The 17,517-nt window shown below is 36.3% G+C and overlaps 2 protein-coding genes across 7 annotated transcripts in view; one reads left to right on the top strand and one right to left on the bottom strand.

Annotated features, from left to right (window-relative positions):
- Positions 1-17,517, top strand: part of TBCE (tubulin folding cofactor E) — a 46,381-nt gene that overhangs the window by 18,852 nt on the left and 10,012 nt on the right. For 3 of the 5 annotated variants that reach the window (XM_088143711.1, XM_088143737.1, XM_007441816.4), the window contains 5 exons: positions 416-569; positions 2,006-2,074; positions 3,169-3,228; positions 4,377-4,468; positions 4,714-4,952. In XM_088143711.1, coding sequence (XP_087999837.1) covers positions 416-569; positions 2,006-2,074; positions 3,169-3,228; positions 4,377-4,468; positions 4,714-4,806 — 468 coding nt within the window. In that variant the 3' untranslated portion in view covers positions 4,807-4,952. Of the gene's footprint in view, positions 1-415; positions 570-2,005; positions 2,075-3,168; positions 3,229-4,376; positions 4,469-4,713; positions 4,953-7,876; positions 8,100-17,517 lie in introns of those variants that run through there. The other 2 variants (XM_088143731.1, XM_088143721.1) reach the window with 2 other exon arrangements.
- The window catches only part of B3GALNT2 (beta-1,3-N-acetylgalactosaminyltransferase 2), a 34,269-nt gene continuing 21,666 nt past the window's right edge, over positions 4,915-17,517 (bottom strand). For both annotated transcript variants that reach the window (XM_088143755.1, XM_088143747.1), the window contains 7 exons: positions 17,018-17,128; positions 13,481-13,559; positions 12,369-12,552; positions 10,166-10,291; positions 8,114-8,273; positions 7,691-7,747; positions 4,915-6,092 (listed from right to left, as the gene is read on the bottom strand). In XM_088143755.1, the coding sequence (XP_087999881.1) occupies positions 5,958-6,092; positions 7,691-7,747; positions 8,114-8,273; positions 10,166-10,291; positions 12,369-12,552; positions 13,481-13,559; positions 17,018-17,128 (852 nt within the window). In that variant the 3' untranslated portion in view covers positions 4,915-5,957. The remainder of the gene's footprint in view (positions 6,093-7,690; positions 7,748-8,113; positions 8,274-10,165; positions 10,292-12,368; positions 12,553-13,480; positions 13,560-17,017; positions 17,129-17,517) is intronic.

A 17,517-nucleotide genomic window follows, 5' to 3' on the forward strand; every position in this document is an offset into this window, starting at 1 on the left:
AGGAGCTCAAGTCCAAAGCCTGTTTTGGGAATGAGAAAGGTGGTAACTCCTTGCATAATTCTCTTGAATGGGCCCTGGGAACATTCAACATTCCAGACAGGCTTCTTTTAATATGTACATTTGTAGATTAATGGAATGGAGTGTTCATTTAGAAAATCTGAGAGGACAATATTGAGCATTAAAGAGGAAGGTTAGAATTATAAATAAAATTAATATGGGATTGCTTTAGGTCATAGCCTTTAATTGTTATTTTCAAACCTTAAGTGACACTGAATTGAATCATTCCTACTTTCTTAAATAAAAAGCTCCAGTAGTTATCATTACCAGCAGTGCCATAAATAAAAATATTAAATGATGCTATATAAATTGATTTAGCTATTCTGATTTTATATAATACAATCTTGTTTTGCCCCAGATCTTTCCTGAAGAAAGGAAGGGAGCAGAACTTGACTATAGAAAAAAATATGGAGTTCACTGGTTAAAGGCTGGTGGTAATCAAGATCCAACGAAAAATAATCCAAGTGAGGAATTCCTTGCTGCTCATCCAAGATTTCAGTTACTCTGTGACCGTAAGTGTAGCAGGAAGCTTAGTTTCTGTCCTTTGGCATTTTCTCTTGAGTTTCCAGCTGCCTGCCTGCCTTGACTCTAATTCTTTCACAGATGAATAGGAAGAAGGAAATTTTGCGTGCTTGCTATGTTGCTGCATAACTTGAGTAAATCCTCTCCTCTGTGGTTCTCGCTGATCTTGCTATTCTTTCTCTTGCTTAAAAATTCTTGGACTAGCCAACCTGCTCGATCTAAGCTACTTGCTCTCTTAATTTCCTTAGTTTGAATATCAGCCTATGCAACATGTTATGGAACACTCGAGTGAATATTGACTCTGTGTAGCTGCAATTCCCATATTTTCTTGCTTCATTTGAGGTCCCTGTACTGCAGAACTTCTAGACATCTGCCCTAAAAAGGCAGCTATAGCTTTAACTTTACTTTTTCATTCTGTGAGGAGGAACAGATTTAGATTTAGATTTTTTTTCCTCATATATCTTAAGACCCTCACTTCCTATAGTAACGATACTTTGCTAAGGTGAGCTTTAGAGGAGGATAAGGGGATTGTGGAGGAGTTGAATAATTCAGTCCTACCTTCAATATTGGACTGAAGATACCAGTCCCTCAACTTACTTAAAGGAAGGTAATAGGCACCCAAAAGAATTGATAACAAGAGGTGTTGATACTGGCAGTTTGAAAATTAAAAAAAAAAATATCACTGGATCCAGATGCATCTTACATATATTTTTAAACAAATTAAATGTTGATCTTTTTTAAAAAAGTGTCCCTATGAGAGGACTTGAAAGTTGCCAATGTACTATCAGGTTTTAAGAAGGGATTCAGAACTGCTGGCTAGTTTTAATTAAGAATGTACAAAATGTTCCAGGCCTGAATCTTTCCATACGCTGAGCAGATGTTCTTGAATAGTTGATGCCTAATCTGAACATGTGGACAAAAGTGTTTCAGGGAAGTGAAACTGGGCAAAATCCAAGATTGAATGAGTTGTCCTTGGTGACAGCATTGCAAAGAAGCAATGGTGGCAGTGGAGAGAAAGAAAAGAAGGTGCTTTTGAGACTACGGGGCTGGATGTACTTCTGGCTTGAAACAAAACCTTTTCCATTTTGCACACACCTTTAGTTTAGACACGTCTTGCAGATGTAGAATCAGTATGAAAACATAAATCATTTAACATCCTTTATTTTCTGAGACATTTGGACTGGTTTGATTCAACAAGTATTATGTGCTTGGACTTCCTAAGGGTTTCTGACAAATTTTTAAAAGCAGAGTTCAAAACTACAAGTAGGTTTTTCTTCTTTGTGATTCTTAAACAGCCATTTATGTATATTATGCCACATCCAGTAGGAAAACTTTGAAAAATTTGACATCCTATAGGAATGTTGCCCTTTATATTGCAACACTCTGGCTCAGTATATACTTTTGTTATTGTTTTCCCTCTTAACAGTCTATGGTGCCCCAGAAGATGGAGAGCTGGAAAGAGAACAACCTTTCTCTCTAAAAAATCAGCTGCTGGGTAAGATATACATTGGTACTAATTTATCTAAATATGTAATACTATGCTGAGAAATCATAAGTATCTGTAAACAGTGCTGGTTAAGCTTTCTTAACAATGCAAATTATTATTTTAATGACTACAATGTATTCCCATAGCTATTATTTGTATCTAGTTTGCATTCTACATACATACTTGGGATTCCTGCTGAGCAAACATGCCTTAATTAGCAGTGGTGTGATTGCATACACAGTGGTTCTTAAACTGTTTGACCCAGTTACCCCTTTACCTGGTCTGGAATGTCATTGCCCCCACAAAAAAAAACACTGCTGTTTTACACAAATGCTTTCAGCAGTGGCAGTCCCAAACTGGATCCTCAGCTGACAAACAAGCAATTAAAAATTGCCCCATTACCCCAGTATATGCCCAGATTACTCCTTGGAGGTAATTACCCCCAGTTTAACCCCTAGTATAGACAGGGAGAAGTCTTTGAAACCACCACCCCAATCCTTCTAGAAGATGTAATTGCTTAACTGTTTGATAAAGAGTGCTTTGCCAACCCTGATGCATGTTGCAAAGTATCCTTTGCACAGCGCTACTCTTTGTAAGATAGGAATGGTTTTTGTGGGGGATATTTTAACTTTATAATACAATCAGCATTGTGACTTCTGCTTTTGGCTTTAAAGGTAGTTCATCATGCATGAGTAACTTTTGTTATGGAATGGCCAATTGCATAAGCACTATGGGCATGATTCCCCGATACCCTAAAATTTGTTGTTACAATTAAACATGCCAAAGTTATCAGCCAACCATATTACCTTAAAGATGCTCACTTACTCTCCAGTTTTTGTAGTCAGTGCACCAAGATTTGAATGGAAATGGATGTGTGCTTTCCCCCTTAGGGGTGTGTTTTTGTGTGTGTGTGTGTATTTGATTCAATCCAGTGATACTGACTAAATTCATTAAAATCAGTGGGAAATGTTACTCTTGACTAATTTGTCCAATTGACTTCACTAGGTGTACTTTGGCTGTAATAAATTCTAGATTCAGCCCGCTTTGTTTATAGAACTTTTGTACTATGTTAGTTTTCCTTTTTTTTTTTTTAATTTCTTAAGCTTTGACTTTTAAGTGTCCTGACAAAGCTGACCAAAAGCCCATAGAGAAGAAACTTCCAGGTAAGGGAAAGGATGTCTGTATTCCATATTTTCTGCATGTTTCAATTATTTCAATCACTTTTGTATGTATTACAGTAAGGTGAGTAGTAACACTCCTGAAGATGTTTTTTTCCTATCTGAAGTCACTGCAAATGCAGTAGCCTTCAAAAGTAATGCAAGCCAACATCTGTTTTGAAGCAGAACAAGAGAAATCAATATATGGAAATTAGGCTATTGTAGATTTAATCCAGAGCATTCTAATTAGATTTTTTCTATATCAATAAGGATGGTTATCCATCTTTATGGTCCACATAGATTCTTATGTATAATGTATAAAAGAAAATAGACATCTGTCCCTAATTTTTTTTCATGTCAGTGGAAAGGTGCATTTTGTTTAGAAATGTAAAGCTCATTTTCAGTAAAATGTCTGGTAAAAAGATGTATTCCCTCTGATTCACTGCATTGATAATTATTATAATAGAATGAGATATCCATAAACCATTTGACCCTTGTATTTTGAAAAGTATTTATTCAAAATAAAAATCACATTTATCACAAGTTGCATAAAATGATACAGCTTTTTCAAAAAGTTAATAGAAAAATACTTTAAAGTACATTTTTGACAATAGAGGAGTAACTCACTATTGCTGTGCCTTCAGATAAAGCTTTAAATGAAATAAGGGGGAAATTACCCAGCATAGCCAATCTCTAGATGGGTCAGATTTATCATACTTTTACCCCTATAACTCTTACTATAAAAATACACCTTCGTGTTCATATTACTAATTTGAAATACAAGTGCATAAGATTAATGGTAATCTGGACAACTTAGCACATAAAGATTTGGGGACCTCATACCACGAAGTCTTTCTGCAGAGGAAAAGGCTTCACTCATAGTGTTAAAGTACAAAAGAGCTAATGCCATAAACAGTGTTTTGAAGGTCACTTAGGTCAGTGTGTTATAAAGTAGAGACTTTATAATTTGGTATGGTTTGCTTAGGAGTACTGTTTTAATATCAAATTGAAATTGTTCTAATAATTGGTTCCTCTGAACTGCAGGAGCTCAACTCCCACAAATCTATTTCAGTATCAACTTTTGCTAGAACTTCAATTGCTGTGGCATCAAGTGTATCTATCTATAGTTAAATAATTCTCTCTTTAATGCACAGACTCTATGACTATCCAGAAGGTCAAAGGATTGCTGTATCGGCTACTTAAAATTCCAGGCTCAGAACTGAAACTATCATATGAAAGTTCTAAAGTAAGCTCAAATTCAGTAATGCAACAATACATGAATTGAGACTTTCCAGAATAATACAACTTGTTACACTGCTAAAATCAATACACTGCACTCTAACGTTGGATGATTGATTTCTTTAAAGAAAAGCAGTATTATTGTTTTGAGATTAGCTTCCTTTCCTTTTTATTCCATCTTAGTCTTTTAAAAATATACAAGATTAAAATGTGCAAATCTAATATCTATCTGAATCTTTTTTTTTATCCTAGATGAAAGGCAAAGAATTTGAATTGGACAATGACCTAAAGCCCTTGCAATTCTACTCTATTGAAAATGAAGACTGCATTCTAGTACGATGGTAAAAGCTGCCTTTAATACATTTTGAAGAGTACTTGCACACTGCTAGCAAAGTTTATAGGCTGATTTTTAATTGTATTGTTGGGCAAAACCTTTATAAAAATGTATCACTGTTTGGTAGAGAAGCTTTTGTATTCTTTTTTTTTTTAATCATGCCTCTTTTGAGAAAATGAAAGCTTTTACCAGCTTCAAATAAAAGTTATTCATTTGTGCTACACTAGTAACTTACAGAAATCAGTGGGACTCTCAACAAACCTTCCACTCACTACTATACAAATAACATATTTGAGAGAATTAAAAGCTGAGGTATTTCATTACCAACCCATCCCAGTAGCCACAGAATACCAGAAAGCATAAAAATCACTTAACAGAAAAAAAAGGTAGTATTTAATATGCATATGGGAGAAAGGGCTGCTGTCTTAGTCCCTCTACATGTTGGCTGAAAGTACACAGAGGATAAATAGAATTACTACAGCATCTAACTTCCTTCTTTACAGGAGTTACGTGATAATATATCAGTATTCCCAGCAAGAGGCACTGTTTTCCTCATATTTGAAACAGACTGAAATCAAAGCATCAGTCTGATCCACAATTTATAAGAAGCCAACACATGTGTGCAGTCTGCCTCTGTTAAGTGACTTCTACAGCAAGGCATACGGGCAGAGAAGTGCAAATTTAATTATGCAATATGTACAGTATTGTATCTGCCTTTCTCAATTTAGCCTCAATCCCTTGCTCTTATATACACTAAATCCATGAAGAGTCAAGTTTATCTACTTCTGTAATATATTAATAAAGAATTCATATTTATATTTGGCTTCGTAAAAGAGTATGTTCAAAAATGAAATGTATCCATTTATTAAAAAGGGGATATGTGTGCAAACATAGCTCTAAGGGCCATTTCACACAAGACAAATTATCTACATGAAACACTTCTTTGAAGAATGTGTGAAGCTTGTCTGTAGTTTACTGCCATACTGAAATGAACATACACTGTATGTAACCAGTGGAATAGAAACATAAATCTCATGAGTATGGCGACATACTCATACATTTGTCACCAGCAACAGACTATATAGGAGGCTGATGGAACATCTGTTTTGAGGCTTTCCCTTCCTTTCCTCTCTAAAGTTTTCCTTAGAGTGTTTGCCACCCTTCATCTTTCTTCACATTTGCAGGGGTCTCCACAGTGTTCCTTTATTCTCCAAAGTTCTGCAAGCTCCTCTGGAGAATACTGAGGAGAGGACAGCATACCACTCTCACAAGACTTCTCACACAACCAGAGATTGTCCTGTTTTAAGAGAAAACAAGACAGTGTAAACACTGCTACACTATGTAGGCATAGCTTCAAAACCAGTTTCAGGAGACTTGATTTAGATGTGTGTTCTCCTGGGATATATAATTTAGAAAGAGAGAGATAAAAAATAACAGGTAGGCAAGAATCCAAATTTACATATGTTGATCTGTCCTAGTTTAGGCAAATACTGGCAAGGTAAGCAAACAATTCGAAGAAAGGAAAGAAAGGCAGAAGCAATATTTTATTCAAAACTGATTTTTGCACTGTCCTTCCATAAGGTATATTTAAAAAGCTGGGTAAAACAAAACAAAAATATCACACGAATTCCTTATGATGCGGGCAACATGTTAAAGAATAAATCTAGCTTTAATTATTAGATTACATGACGTTGCCTGAATAAAGATGAAGTTCTTGAGATACAAATCTTAATTTGGGTAATATATACAAATTTTATGTATTTACATATGTATTTATTATCATTCAAGAGCTCAAGACTGTAGGTTGGTTGGGCTGAAAGAAACTGACCAGCCCAAAGCCACCTAGTGAGCTTCCAAGTTGAAGAATTTAGCTGAGTATCATAGAGCTGGAAGGTCTACCTAATAGATATATATCCAGCCCATCTCTTACACTGACTCTATTAATAATTAATAATTTAAATGTGGAATTGTGGACATTGGAAAACATATTTCATTTGGACAATTAGATCACAGGATCCCATATTAAGGGCTACAAATACAGTACTAGATTTTAAATTCCGTTCTCTTTGTTATTCTCATGGAATACCCTTTCTTTTAGCCTATGGAGTATAGAAAGCTGGATCTAATTCCCAATAGGGCTTTGAATTATAACAGTTCCTCTCATCTACATCCTTAGTATAAATTTAGCATACAGAATTTATCCATACACCTTTAAGGGTACTATAACTAAATGGACTATTACACAACATTTAACAGACAAATCTACACTTCATTTGCAACATTTGCAAATTTGACAGAGGTAAGGAAGAGGCCTTTCAAGTAATTTAATCAAATTTAGTCTCTAATAATTTTACATATAAAGTTATTTGTATATTTCTTTTTTTTTTAATTGCCTTAAAAAGCAATTAAAGGAATTTGGCCAAATAAGTTTTTCTTCTTTTGTTTCCGGATTACTGTATTACAAATTGTTAAAACCACTCAGGTTTCAAAGCAATTTGCCACAAGACTGGAGTAGAGGGAAAGGCCAACTGAAAAACAAGCTTGGAAAATAATTTGGTTTGGAAAGTACTGAACTCTGCCTTAAATTAACATTTTTATTTGATTAATCATTGGGGGATTATTTTAGGTAGTAAGACAAAAGTATCTGAAGTGTTTATCGATGCCTAGTTGTGACACACATTTTCACAAGCATAAGTCAGTATCTGTGAAAAGGCACTTCTTAAAGCATTAATGACTCCTCCCTACCCTTAAATATATATTTCAAAAGTTCACAAAATTGATTTCAGGGTATTATTTTAAAATGTTGGGGGTGCATTAGGGGTCTGTAAAAGTTACTGCTCTCACTTATAGATTTATTCAGAAATGTCACTCTGAAAATCTTATACTAACACGTACCTGGTATCTTTTTGGCCCAATGGCTGCCATCCAAATACCCATGCTCACATCTTCACCCTAAGTGTATAATTTAAGTCAGAACAAAAACAAGGAGTGCAGTAAATAATATCAGAACTGAAACTGGCACATGCTTCACAAAATAAATTTTGTTTTATTTTTTAAACACCAATGTTTACATTTCTTTAGATTACAGATTCCCTAACAACTCTACACTGGACAACAGAAGCATAATGAAGAACTTAAGCACTTTCATAAAGAAAAAGACTCCCTCAAGTCATAGCAGATTCCCAGTAATTTCATAGATTTAGCTGTGATTTTTTTTTTTTATCAGAAGGCTAGGTTTTTACTAGTGATCCAATTTATTCAGTACGTAGAATCCTACTTTGCTTTAATCATGCCCTCCCCACCTGTCAAAAGACTTACCTGATATATCTTGAGTCTTTCAGAATTGCTTGCTAGCCATTCTACAACATCTTTGGAAATAACATAACCAGACCCACAAGCAAATGCTGGATATGCAGGACTTGGGTACTCCAACTCTTGCCACTTCCCAGTCCGATCAACTGCCCAATTTAATCTGAAACTTAAACCAAAACATTGTTCTTTTGATACAAAATTAATAAATACTCTTCTAACTTTTCAGTGCAGTTGAGGAAGCTCTCCTAAGCTCTCTTTCACAGGTTTGACTAACAGATTAAGTCCTTTCTCTAGCACTATCAAACAGACATTTTAATTCCCTTGTCCATTTCCTTAGAAGTGATGTGCTCATTCCCCAGATTGCCTCTTGCTCTCTTGTAGGACAGATAAGTAGACCCCTTTAATAATTCATCAGGAGGCTTAAGTAACAGAAGAGTCCAACTCATTTCCTGGCTTTTAGAGATTTGCCAACATCATTTCAGTGGGGGTTTTATAGTGTGAAAGAGACTGCCAATAGTGACTAGCACAAAACATTATTAAAGTATCTTTTCTCCCACAAAAATAATGTTTTCACTCTCACTCTATTGTAATCTTAGTATTTCTGTGTGCTTTAGGTCAGTCAATTTTCTCTTAGATTCCTATTAATTCATATGTACAAGAGGAGCAGTATCTGTGTCACCATGTTTTAATCTTGGGATAAAACTCACTTAAAACTTACTTAAATTCTTCAATTAAAATGCACAATTCAAAGAGGAAGAAAAATAAATAAATAAAGACCTATTCGAATATAATTCTTGTAACTTCAGTAGACAGGTTTAAGATCCCAAAGGAATAATTCAACTGTTAGGATTTCTTTTCCACTCTATCCCAGGGCAATTAGCAATGTAAGTAGTACTTTGTCACTGCCTTCTGCTGAGATTTTTGTTTACTTCCCAGTCTAGACTACAACCCCAGAATTTTCTAGAAATCTCCTAACCAACTACTAATCAGGTTGGGTCCTAATGGCCCACTACTCTTGAAAAAAGTTAAAACAGGACATGCTGGCTGGGGAATAGTGGAAGTTGAAGTCCACACATCTTAAAGTTGTCAAGTTTGAAAAACACTGATGTAAACGGAGGCAAATGATATCAATACACAAATTGCATCCAGCCCCACAATACCCTACTCAGCAATGTAACTGACAATCCTGAACCACAGAACCGCTCCCCTCAACCTGTCAGTGGAAGCAAGGCTTCACTGTACTCCTGTTCATTCTGTCAGCATCTGCACATAGCAGTAAGTCAGGACTGGGAAACCTACAGCACTTAATTAACTTTAACGTTCCTCTGCAAGAGATAAATTCAGACTTCCAATAAGTATTTGTCCTTTACCAGCAGCTTACTGCTTGGAAAACAAAAACAGGTCTTGGAAGAAAAAGGAGAATATAAGAGAGAAAAAGATCTGTCAAAAAAAGATAAGTTTTTGGTTTTGATCCCTTCCAACTCCTTCATTAGACACCCATTATATTTTTGTATCGTATTAGAATATTTTACTAATAATTAAGAACAAATCATATAAACACAACTTGTGGAGTGAGTATACACACACACCCTTCTTGGAACTGGATGCCCTGTTTATGTTATTCTAAGACTCTCGTTTTCCACAGCCAGTAAAGCCATTGATTTATTGGGATGGAGGATGATGGGAGTTATATTTTTCTGGGAGGTATCAGGTTCAGAAAGTCTGCCTTATAGGACTTGACAGTCTATAGATGGACCCGCAGAACCAATCAAAATAGCTCAATGTAGTTTGGTCAGCAAAGCAAGACATTGCTTTGTTCTTAAAACAATGTTTTAATCATTGTTTAATGTCTTCTCAGTGGTGCTTTACAAAAAGAACAAAATTAAGCATATTTTCAGTTTTCAAAATGTTTGATTTTTTTCTATTAAAAAAATCTTTCCCTTTCTCTGTTTTAACAGTCAACTCTCTTTAACGGCAGTGCATCTATTTTGATTACTATGAAATTCTTTACACTAATTGTATAAATAACAACACAATGTATTACAAAATGATACTCACTTTCCCCACCAGATATTTGGTCTGCCCAAGTTTTTAAGCTTTATTCTGTTAAATATTGTCTCTAAATCTATGTAGCAGTCATCATCTGTCTTCAGCAGTACATCAAAACTTGCAGCTTCTACAGTCCTATATCAAAATCACCACCATCATCATCATACAGAAAAGTATTTGTTAATATGCATCCTTTTCTGCCATAGATGGCAATCACTCTAAACAAGATTTTAATTAAATCAATAGTAACAAATAAAACAATCATCTTATTCTAATATATTAAACTGTGACACAGCAAATTGTATAATATCTCATTCTTATATTGTACTGGAAAGAAGGAAATAACAGCCTTGCAACAGAAGGAAAACCACACTGTTATTAGCCCTTTTTTAAATAGCAGGTTGAAAGCTTATTCCAGTATTGGTAGCCAGAAGCTGAGAGACTCTTAAAAGTCTTTAAGGATCCTTGAGGGCTACATTAAATAGAGGAGCAAAGAAAAAGAAACTGACCATTAACTCTGCTGATAAGCCTAAGTATCAAAGCCTTTTAAGAGAGAATACATACCTACCAATGATTTTTAAAACCAGGGACTGTAAAAGTTCACACAATTTTAAAAAAATAGGGAACTGTGGAGGAAAGAAGGGTCATTAGGGCTGTGCAAAGTATTTTAATGGAGCACTTCACAGAGCACATTGACCCAAATGAAATAGCTGAAATATTTTCCTCAGATACCTAGTGTGTGTAATGCATGCATACAGAGCTGCTTTACTTCAGTGGCAGATGGAACTACATGCACACATGTGCACAGCCAGAGAAACATACAAGAGAATGCAGGAGCATTTAAGACTAGGGGGAGTATCCTGCTTGCATCAAAATGCTTTGCAAAGCGCCCCTTTCAAACATTTTACACAGTCTTATGGCTTAACAATAATGTTACAGACACTGGGGAACAGTTGCCTGAGATGTATAGTTATAGTCCATGAGTCATTTATAACAGCAAAGGGAATAAACTAACCTGGGGCCCATTTTAATGTACATCTGCTCATGGAGAATCCTAAGTATGTCAGTACACTGCCTGTACTTCCACCTGAATGGGATGTAGGCAACAGTATGCTGTTTTGCAAGCTAATTTTTGGGTAGGAGATCTTAGCTTGCACAAATTGGCATGAGCATACTTGGGATAAAACTTGGCTTTGGTTGTGCTTCTGACATACTAGCCAAAATGTCCTAAATTGACCAGTACTGTCCTTACTTTTAGGTAATGTTGCATGTGTGGCATAAGTACAGCTAAGGCTACACCTGGCCTACACCTTCTCTATCTTAGTAGAAAGGGTTATGTGAAAACCTCAACTGACCAAAGACATGATTGGGTTGTAGAGGGCAATATTCATGGGCTCATCTGTTGACAACCATGGGATATGGAAGATTGTGACCTGACATGTAAAAGGAATAACTAGTAAAGAGCATGGAATAACGATAAAAGAAAAACAGATATGTTGTATGTTTGCCAAAATAAGAGGAAATATGTAATAGGTTTAAAGGTGGTTTGATCTCAAGACATGGATCTGATGGATAGATCCATAGAAGTGAAAGTTGTACAGAGATATAGGAAAGAAAAGTGAATGGATTGAAAGGAAGACCAAAGAACTTGTGGTTGGATGGAGTTGGTGTGATCTTCAAAGAGAGGTGAGAGGTTTAAATAAAAGGCAATGTATGAAGTAGTGGGCAGACAGCGAAGGAAACAGGGATGGTTTGATAGAATAGAAAGGCATGGGAATCTATAGTAAACAATGCTAGCATGAACTAAATTTAGTTCTTTTTTTCCTTCTTCTTTTTATCCCGTCTTTATTTTGTTTCTCTCTTATTCTTTTTCTATTCTCTGCCTAATACTAGTTGCTCTGAAAAGGAACAGAGGGATTACTAACATACATACATACATACATACATACATACATACATACATAATATATGCATATTACTAGGAAAATATAACAGCTCTGCTAGATGGAGTCAACCAGGAAGATAACATATGAAATATTTATGCTAAAAATTTACACATTTTATTAAACTTAATTATACTGAAAAGATCTTCAATCATTTCAGATTACATTACATTTCATTCAGGCTTGCAGGTATTCAGTGTTGATTATTTCTATACCAGAAATCAACAAGTAAATCCCCTCTGATACCCCCACCCCACACTCCAGCTTACCATCGATAGAAATTCAGTAATTTGGCTGGAACATTTCTGTAAGTATCAACAACATCAACAAAAACTATATCATCGTAAGTGTTGCTTTCTTCCTTCAGGAAGGCATTCTCTTCTTCTAGTTTGTTCATATGATGCATGAATCTTTCAGAGCGACTCTGCAGGGTTTGTAAAAGCATTTCACCTTCTGAAATAGAAGCAGGAAAAGGCTATATCACATTACCATCTTCTACCATCCTTACACTGAAGGCTTTCTGATATACTTCATTTGAGCTACATCCAATGTTACATGAGTGGATGTTCTTATACAATAGGATTTCTTGTTCTTCTCCCCACCCCACCCAAATGTGTAGCCACAGAGACCCTCAACCCCCCCAAATCTGATCTGGGATGTGTAAATGGAGAAAGAATTCATTTCACTATCAGATTTTGTTTTGATCAGCAGATGCATTCAATGAAAGGCAAAACTATGCTTCTATAGGTAATTTATCAGTTCAATAAACCCTGCAGTCTTCTAAAGTACAAAAGCCAGTGAAGAATTAAGCAGCAATAAAATATTAGGCACTCTGAGAAATGATTGGGCAAAATACTGAACCATACAAATGGATTTTCAAGGGTGCAAAATGCCTTTCCCTATCACTTCTCCCTCTGTTTACTCTGCCAAAATTTCCAGCTAGTAGTCAAACTATCCAGAGCAGATTTTGAGAGGAACGGTCTCCTCCGCACCTCTCTGATGGAAGTCCTTATTTCAGAAGCGAGGCAAAGCAAGAAAACTAGAGTTCTCAAGCATGCTTGGCTAAAGATGTATTAAAAACAACTTCCTTCACAAAGTAGATCATAACCCACAAAATACTGAGGCTTCCTCTCCAGTGGAACAAAGACAAACTTCCAAACAGACTGAGAGTTTGGACACTTGTCACAGTAACTCTGTCGTTTTGCCATCCGTATCTTAAGTAGTCCAACAACGGCAAGAGTTCCCAGTCAGATAGGGTACTCCAAGATTGAGGTAACTGATCAGAAAACACAAATAATCCGCTGAGCCATCGGCCTGAGGCGTATTTCATCTACCTGCTTAGCATTAACAGAAGGAAGCATCAACATCTTTTGCTGCTTACCTTGAATTGTATAAATAAAGCCGCCTGCGATCCCCTCCACACCTTGTGTAAATTCATGTGGCAGTGATCCTTCTCCTGCCTATTGCAGACAGTGATTAAAAAGATCATTATTTAAATCTACACTATAGTATACTGTACTTATTCCACTTAGCCAAATTAATACAGGCTAAACCTGATTTAAACTGTCAGGATTCATTCTCAACAGCCCATTTTTTACTGCTCTGATAATTTATGATTCATAGCCTCTACCTCCTACTATTCCCAAGATTCCTAAAACCTTCAACTGGAGATGGACACAGGACACAGGCCAGGAAAGTCCTATTCTGCAAACAGAACAGAACTTGGCAGTTCTCAAGATCCAACATTTTCTCTCTAAAAATGTATCTACATGCAAACCTATACATATGTATGTGTACAATGTCACAAAAGATGCATTCTATGATTTTGAGAGCATCAAATAATATTTCAGACAACTTTGAGCTAGATAAGATATAGTTAAGCACTTACATAATGTAAATGTATTCATATAGATTAGGTTTATGTGATTTTTATTCCAGCATTAAGTCAAGGCATCCAGAAGTTTTATCTTATTTCCAGTGTTGCTGAAGCAATGTGCTAGAACAAATAGCAATTATATTGCAATAATTCACAAAACCAGAATGTTTATTGTAAATGCTTTGCACTAGCTGATATATCTGTAGAGCTTTTAAGCAAACACACTTTTCTGTTTTAACCCTGCCTTTTTCAGTGTCTATGATTTAAATTCTAACAATATTTGGAGGGCCACAGGTTTCCTTATCCCTGCTTTACTTCCATTAAAATTAGCAGCTAATGTCCCTGTTCCTGAAATTGGCTATTCTATGTTCCATGAGACTAAAATACTCATATGGACCCAGTGTTGAAAAGTGGAAGAAAGGAGAGAAGCTGGAATGTAACATATTAATAGTACATTGAAAACAGCTACTGTCACCAGATGGTGCTACAAAGCACAAAAGAGGTTATATGGGACATGTTGCAGGACTCAAGTATTTAAGTACATGGTACCCTAAGCTCATCCTGGAAACTATAAAGTCAATTGTACATGTGCAAACCTAAACAGCTAATATTGGATTAACAGTCCTTAATAATGGAAAAGAGTATAAATCAAGACTGTCCCTTTGCAGCAACTCCTTGGGGACATAAAAGGGTTTTGCCAGAAGACCATTCTGTTTGCAAGATTATCCTTGTTCACTGCAGTTCACATGAAACAGATACACAGAGAGAACTGCCCTTCCGCTGATGTGAAATAATATGCCATAAACTACATGAGGAATTTAGCAATGTGGAAAATATTCTGTGCACAAAGCATTCTATGCATGAAGTAACTATTTTCAAGTGGTCCATGTCTGAACCAAAACATGTTTCAGATTTTTCTCTCTCTACTGCATTCCTTTTTTCCTGAGACAGAACAAAACACAATTGTTTCAGATAGCAATGATTAAGAGATAACAGCAGGAAAATCCCAAGGCTGCAGGGTTTTCTCGGTGGTGGCATATGCTGACATTGACAACAGCACGAAGGCACTGGGAAGCTCAGAAGGCAGGCAGGTGGGCCAGTGGGATATCTCACTGGGACATTGGCAGCAGCAGATGAACGGAGGGAAGGGAAGGGAAGGGAAGGGAAGGGAAGGGAAGGGAAGGGAAGGGAAGGGAAGGGAAGGGAAGGGAAGGGAAAATGGGGCAGGCCAGTGTGGAAGATGCCATGCTGGGAGCCTGTGCCTCACCACCGAGACCATCGTGGTAAGGGACAAGTGCACAGCCAATGCACTGATGGCAGCAGCTCAGAAGAGGCAGGGAGGGAAGGTGCTGGGAAGATTGCAGACCAACCGGCAAGCTGGTGGGATGTGTTATGCTGGAGAAGGAGGGAGGAATGCGCTGGAAGATAGGGGACAGCTTATAAGCTATGTGGAGTGGATGAGGCATATTAGGCTTGGCTTCTCAACCCTATAAAATAACTCTGAGAGCACTCTGGCTTTTGTTTCAGACAAAATCTGGAACAACCAAAACACTCCGGATTTTCTTTCAGGCATGCTGTGTCTGAGCCCAAATGGTTTGGCAGAATTTCCAGATTACATTGGCTTGTGTCAGAACAAAACATATTTTCTGTTTTGTACATACCCTTCATGGAATTCAACCTTGCAGAGTCTGGACAAAGTTAACTATGGATAAAAGAATGATTCTGAAATAGAGCCCCCTAGTTTATATCCGTGATTTGTAAAGTACCACTCAAGAGGACCATTGCCTTCCAGCATATGGCGAATTAGAACTGCAATCCAACTGAAGATATTTTAACTAACAATTCATGGGTCAATTTAATTATGTTTGCAATTGAGTAAGCATCAGTAACAGAATTCCAAACACTCCTGCAAACAAAAAGTTGGGGGGGACTGTAACCCACATTTTTGGATGGCCTCCAACAGTCCATTTAAGGAGAAATAGTACACAGCAGCTGTTTTTGACAGAAGTCATACGTGGAGTTTAATGGTTACTTTGGTCTCAAATTAGCTGTAGTTGCTGTAGTTATGTAGGGCATCTAGATCTGAAAAATAATTTTGTTATTAGCCTCTGCCTCAGCAATGCTTGTAGTCTTTCAAGCATCATGTTCTGTTGTGGGAGAAGTCCAACACCAATAATTGCATTCACTGAATATTTCCATGTACATTTTAGAAATAAAGAACAAAAGGGAATGCATGAACTGGTGGATGAATGTGGCAGAAACAAGGATGCCTTGCAAAGTTCAAAAGGATTGGAGAAGTCAGTAAACAGTGTTGGTGAAACTAGATCTAGCTACATTTTTTTCACTTTATTATCTCATGCTTTTAATTTCTTTGGCTTAATATTTCTTAAACTTTTTCTACAGTTTGCATACACTGCTCACCCCAAAAGAGAACAGCATAATAGTATATATGTATACTTTGACAACCCAAAACCCCTATATTTCCCCATTTTATTAAATATATATTCATGGAGAACTATCTATGTGGTTGCTAGGAGTTGAAAACAACTTGATGGCACGTAATCAATCAATCAAATACAAATATACCAGATGTAAATCACTGCTTAAAGTTGTGCAGAATATTTTTTTTTTACACTTTTATGTTCCTTTTTCAGTGAACTTAACTTTCAAAGTAAACAGTGACATATAAAGGAATTAGGATATTTTATTACTATTTTATACTTCAGCAAGTTCTAATTTTCTTAAAATTGTTTTGGTATAATTGTTCAGAAATAGTTCCTAGCTAAAGTATGTCTCATCCTTCTTAAGCTAAGAAAATTTATCTGATTAGTGGTTTAAATGAAGTACTTGGTGACGAGCTACAAGTGTTGGAAACTTTAGCATTATATTTCAACTGTGAATTAATATAGCTACATAACACTGAAAGAGGAAGATATATAAATCAATATGGGCAGAGAGGAAACTAAAGTATTTAAGAATCTGAAACATTTAAAAAGATTACCAAAATACTTGCTTAAAAGAAATGGGAATTAAAAGACAGACCGTAGTGATTCTGAAGACACCGCCGCCATCATTCACCATCACTTTATGAAGATTTCTAGAAACAAGTCCTTGCAGATCCTGGCTTTCCCATACAATGGTGCCTTCAAAACTCTGTGAAAACAGCCACCATATACTATTGACTCTATATCAGTATGTGAACACATTAGGTAAATGTATTTCAGAACTCTTTTAACATGCTTTGAAAATAGAACAAATCTAAAGCATTATGATTTCATTTTGATACAGACACAGATGTAGACTAGAGCTGTGCAGAGCATTCAAAAGAAGTACTTTGCAATGGGTTGTTAGAGCATGCCAAGCACCTGTCCTCAAAAGCACTGAAGAATCCACATTTGGAAGACTTCTGCAGCTGCTTTCCTGACTGTGTCTACATATGTGATAGGCACAGCTGCTTCACTGGCAACCCCAAAGAAAGCCTTCAAAGCAACTGAGCAAGAATTCTAAATAATATGGCTGCTATAGTGCTTTTCCCAGACTCT

The sequence above is a fragment of the Python bivittatus genome, unplaced genomic scaffold (genome assembly GCF_059951505.1).
Source record: "Python bivittatus isolate LINGU-HERP-01145 unplaced genomic scaffold, Pbiv_v1 ctg000020_np1212, whole genome shotgun sequence".
NCBI classification, from domain to species: Eukaryota; Metazoa; Chordata; class Lepidosauria; order Squamata; family Pythonidae; genus Python; species Python bivittatus.